Raw genomic sequence first — 5,634 nt, forward strand, 5'->3', positions numbered from 1 at the left:
GCACTGAACTGGAATTCCTGATCCTTCCCCTGTTCCTCAGGATACAGGCAAGCATCACCATGCATGACCTTGTCCAATGAGAGCAAACATGTAAGGGCCGTGAAGGAAAAGGTAATGGGGCTAAGAGCCTGAGTCAGACCCCAGGAAACCTGTCACTAATGAACGGTAAAGAGTCCAGAATGGACAACAGGCAGGGAGACACTGGTTCACTGAGCATTGAAAGTCACCATGTGCCAACCACCCTCCCACAGAGGCTCCTCTGTGGAGAGGCACAGGAGCAGCCTGAAGTTGCCACTCCCACACAGGGATGAAGAAGTAGATCTGAGTTAAATGGTAGGTTGTGGGAGAAGCTTTGAATCACTGCCAAAGTCCCCTGAAGGAATAAGATCTATGACTGCAGCTCTGGGAAGTGGCCTGGAAGCACCCTTTACCTGCAACAGCTATAGTATGGCACAGAGCCACACCTCCAGAGGATGTGTCTCCAATATCTAGCAGTACAAAGCTGTAAGACCCTCTTCTCCAGAACTCCCCACATGAGGGCTGATGCATCCTGTGGTGGCTTCAAAGAAAATGGCCCACAAAAGGGAGTGGCACTATCAGGAGGTGTGGCCTTGTTGGGCACCCATTGTGCCACTGTGGGGGCAGGCTTTGAAGTCTCTTTCTCAAGTTTCTCTCAGTGTTGATAGTCAGTTGACTTCTTGCTGCCTTCTGGTCAAGGTGTAGCAAGCAACACGTCTGCCTGCACACTGCCAAGCTCCCTGTCATGATGATAATGAACTGAACCTATGAAACTGTAAGCCACCACCTCAATTAAATGGGTTTTTTTTTTTACATAATAGTTGCCAGGTGATGGTAGTGTTATCAGGTTATGGTGGTGTATGCCTTTAATCCCAATACTGAAGAGGCAGAGGCAGGCTGATCTCTGTGAGTTCACAGCCAGCCTGGTCTACACAGTGAGTTCTAGGACAGGCTCCAAAGAAGCACAGAGAAACTTTGTCTCGAAAAAAAATTGCCTTGGAGTCTCTTCACAGCAATTACAAAGCCTGAGACAGAAGTTGGTACCGGAGGCTTGCTCAAGAGGTTAGAGAGAAGAATTTTAGTATGTTGCCAAGATACCGATCGTTCTTGTGATATTTTGGTGAAGGAAGTAGCTGCCTTTTGCCCCTGTCTGAAGAGTTGTCTGACACTAAAGTGAAGGATTTTGGATTAATTCTGTTGGTAGATGATCTCAAAACAGCCTAGTATGGACTCTGCCATGTGGGTACCAGTGCTAACACTAATGAAGATTTATAATGAAAAGAAGCAAATTGACCAGAATAAATTACAAAATAAAAACTTTGAGAAGAAAAAGAGCAACAGGAAGTGGAGTAGAGCTAAATTCTATCGTTGACATTCATTTACATCCTTTATATCCTTAAGGATAGAAATGGATTAAGAAATGGAATAAAGGGAGTGGGGGAGCTCAGAGCAAAATACCACCAAGCTGAGTTTCCAATTTGTGAAAAGGAACTACAGAAAAGCTGAGAGCTGGGTGTGGGGGGCACACCTTTAATCCCAGCACTGGGAAGACTATGGCTGGTGGGATTGCCGAGTTTGAGGCCAGCCTAGTCAAAAAGGAAAGTTCAAGGATAGCCAAGTTTAGGCAATGAAGGACATCAGAAAGATCAAACAAAGGGGACACATTCCAGCCCCAGTAAAACTTAGCAGCTTCAGTCAAATGGTTCTAACTTAAGCTAAGGATAGAAGAAACAGGTTACAGAATTTGCCTTCCATACCTAAAGAAAATCACTGAGGCCAGGCATGTGTCAGGGGTGTCCCTGAATGGAGGCCAAATAGAGAGGCCATTGCATGAAGCTGTAAAGCTGAAGCCTAGATTGCCTTGGAGAACCCAACTGTTAGAGATGCCAGAGTCATGGGATACCTGCCAAGGAGAGCTACTAACAGGGAGTGAAACTAGCCGAAGAAAAGAAGTGTGCTGTCTGTGATCAACAGAGCTGAAAGGAGTTGGAGATCTGAAGAGCATGCTGACATCAGACATGGAGCTGTAGTTTGGAGTTTACCCAGGTGGTTTTGGTTCTTACTTTTGTCCAGTGTTTCCTCACTATACTCCCTTCCCTATGTTTAGGAATAGTAATGTATATCCTGTGCCACCGTATGTTGGAAGAATGCAATCTACTTTCTGATTTTGATTTTCACAGGGGCACTAGTTAAGAAACTGCCATGTGTCTCAGAACAGACTTTGTACTTTGAAACAAGTTTGAGACTCTGATAGACAATGGAGACTTTTGAAGTTGGACTAAATACATATTTTGCATCACGATATGGCTATAAGCCTTTGGGGGCCAGGAAGTGGAATGTGGTGGTTTGAAAGAAAATGGCCCCCACAGAGAGTGGCATTAATAGGAGGGGTGGTCTTGGAGGAAGTGTGTCACTGTGGGGTAGGGCTCTGAGGTCTCTTTTGCGCAAGTTTCCCTCGGTGTGACAGTCAGCTGACTTCCTGCTGCCTTCTGGTCAAGCAAGCACCACATCTGCCTGCATGCTGTCATGCTGCCTCTCGTGATCGCGGACAGAACCTCAGACACTAAGCGGCCACCTCAGCTAATTGTTCTCTTTGTAAGAGTTCTATGGTCATTTATCTTTTCACAGCCATAAAAACCCTAACTAAGACACATCCTAAGAGACCAAACCATGGCCTGGCTCCAGCCTCTGTTCACTTCCGAGGCCTCACTCTTCCACAGCTGTGTCCCTGCTTCACACTGTTATGCACCTCAGCTTGCTTCCCACGGAACAAAGGGCAATGTGCCCATCTCCATTTAGAGTGGCTGCTTACCAATAAATGAAACAGAATGGTCAAGCTGCTTGGGTGGTACAAAATTCATAGAAAGAAGACTTTAGAATTCTAAATGCCTCTGAAAAATAATGGAACAAAAATCAAACAGAACACTAAAAACAAATTGTTATGTTGATTTCCAATATGGAACACTAGGGGTCGCTAATATACCAAGAAAAGTCAAAGTGCACTCAAAATTTGGGGAGCTAAATTTTGTATCTTTCAGAGTACAAGGATTTAAAGCATCTTACAATCTTTTCCTAAATTTAAACTCAATATTCTATTTAAAAATCACCTAAAGTTTATAAGATATTTAAAATTACATTCAGAATAAAGGATTACAAGACAATTTGGGCTTTTGTGATCACAATTAGAAGTTAAACTTTTCATCTAATCACACTTATTATCACATATATAAGCTAAACATTTGTACATGATGTAACCATTTACTTAAGCTAAATGCTACATGAACATAGTTGGATTTTTTAGGCTGGGGCCCAATTTAGCATGATCACATATTCAGAGTTCATGAGAACAGTAGAAATGGCCAGCTATGTGAAGAGCTGAACATGGACAATGAACTGACTGATCTAGGAGACTGGGGATGGCAGTGAATCTGTGCTATCGTCCACTCGGTTCCAGTTACTAGGGAACACCACTCATGTGCAGGAGAAAAGCGAGTGGGCCCTCAGACAGGAACGTGAAAAAAGCCTGAACTCTGAAGCACTGCCAACCTAACACAGGCAAAGCAAAACCCCGTGAGACCTGAGTAGGTGAGCCCACTGCTACTTAGACAACGGCCGACTGAACGCTAAGCTCTGCAGAGGCAGGGGTGCTCAAAAAGCACTCTGAAATACTACAACGTGTACTTTTAGGACTTAGCAGAGGGCAAGGGAATTGGTTCAGCAGGAAGAAGTGTTTGCTGTGCAAGCATGAAGGCCTGAAGCCAAAGCCACAGAGAGTCAGGCACCATTGCAGTCAAGCCTGTAACCCAACACTGTGAGGACAGAAACGAGAAGTCTCCTGGAGCTGGTGTCTCGGGGCAAGCGAGAGATCTCGTGTCAAAGGAATAGGTGCCCCATGATAGAACAGCACACGAGGTCTTCTCTGGCCTTGGGCCCCATGCATCTATGCACACAGCTGTACACACATGGTACTGGTGCATGCTGTACAGATAAACCTCATCACTGTGGTACTAAGGAGTTTCCGTTTATAAATTTCTAAAATTTCTAAAAAAGGCAACGATCCAGAGGGAAAAAAAAACAAATGATACCCTGAGGCTTGAGGCAGGCACAGGGAATGAATGCATAGAGGACCCAGTAATGCAGCGGAATGACAGAAATGTTCCCAACAGGGGTACAGTGATGGCTACACAACCACGTAAATGCATGAGAAATCACTGCAATGGATATTCCCCAAGGTGAACTGAGACAGAGGGCTTAGGCTCTGGTTTTGGCACGGGGGGGGGGGGGGGGGGCTGTTCAATGAGGAACAGTGAAAGACCCGGATAAATCCAGACCCCTCTAGCAGGAATAATAGAGACAAAAATCTAGCAGGAAGAGAAGAGCCAAAAATCTAGGTTAGCCGATTCAGTGACTCTGTTTCAGGAACTAGCTGAAGATAAAGTTAGATTATAATCTTGAGAATAATCTTGAGAAACAGGGAGTTACCCCCTTGTGATTATCACTGGTATTTTCGAAATTTTCCAATGATGCCCTCCCTACTTCCTTCTGATTATTAGGTTGTGGTTTCTTCCCTTAAACACCCCTTCTCCCAGCTACTTGGGGTCGAACTCTCTACCCCTGCATGGGAAATGAGTTTCGGCACCAGTGCACTGGTTTCTGTCCTGTCAATAAACCTCATGCGATTGCAGCAAGGATGGTCTCTCGTGAGTTCCTGGGGTGGGGGGGGTGTTATCCCGAGACTTGAGTGAGAGTCTCCCCACTTGGGGGGGGGGGTCTTTCAACAGCACAGTGAAGCTCTTGGCCTTTGTGTTTTACCTCACTGTGCAATGCTCAGATCACCCCTCCCACCATGTGCTCTTGTGACCAAAAGGCTGGTTTCTACACTTCCTTTTGTAAATGAAAAAAAAAAAAGAACATTTTTCACCTTTCGTCCTGTGAAGGCAGCTCGATGTAGTGGCGTGTCCCCCATGTCATTTAACACGTTCACTTTTGCACCAGCCTAGTAAACACGAACACTTTAAATAGTGTCCACACATTAGTGAATATATATACACACACATAAATAAACAGAATTCCTAAATGCTTTAAAATTCAAAATAATTTAACATTGTTTGTTGCTACTAAAAGTAAACTCAATTCACAGCTAAAGTAAACAGCTTTCCTAAAACGCAAAAATCTACCAGACAAGCAGAAGTCAAGACTTTTCTCCAAGGGACTATCAGCCCTTCCACTGTAGCAGAGACAGGACTGTAAGAACTGTCCCTGGACTCGGAGCATCTGCTCCACCATCAATATGTAAGTGTTCACATGAAAACATGCCTCGGCTTAAATGCACAAATTAAGTACATGATTCGATTTCAAAAATGTGAAAAGTTAGCAGATATGACATTTGAGGCCTCAGTTCTCATTAAGTCTTCTCTGAGATTCTGATATTATTTTTAATTATTTAGGATGTTCTTTGCGTCTTTTCCATAATTATCGTGCTTGCAAAGCTGAAAACTATTTTTTATTGATATCCCCTTTTTGCCATTTAAAAAAACCCAGCAATGCCGGGCGGTGGTGGCGCACGCCTTTAATCCCAGCACTTGGGAGGCAGAGGCAGGCGGATCTCTGTGAGTT

At 44.4% G+C, this 5,634-nt stretch overlaps 1 protein-coding gene across 1 annotated transcript in view; it reads right to left on the reverse strand.

Moving 5' to 3' along the window:
* Positions 1-5,634, reverse strand: part of Osbpl1a (oxysterol binding protein like 1A) — a 196,079-nt gene that overhangs the window by 173,019 nt on the left and 17,426 nt on the right. The window contains exon 4 of the mRNA XM_005355774.3: positions 4,940-5,014. Coding sequence (XP_005355831.1) covers positions 4,940-5,014 — 75 coding nt within the window. The remainder of the gene's footprint in view (positions 1-4,939; positions 5,015-5,634) is intronic.

The sequence above is a fragment of the Microtus ochrogaster genome, chromosome 18 (assembly GCF_000317375.1).
Source record: "Microtus ochrogaster isolate Prairie Vole_2 chromosome 18, MicOch1.0, whole genome shotgun sequence".
NCBI lineage: Eukaryota > Metazoa > Chordata > Mammalia > Rodentia > Cricetidae > Microtus > Microtus ochrogaster.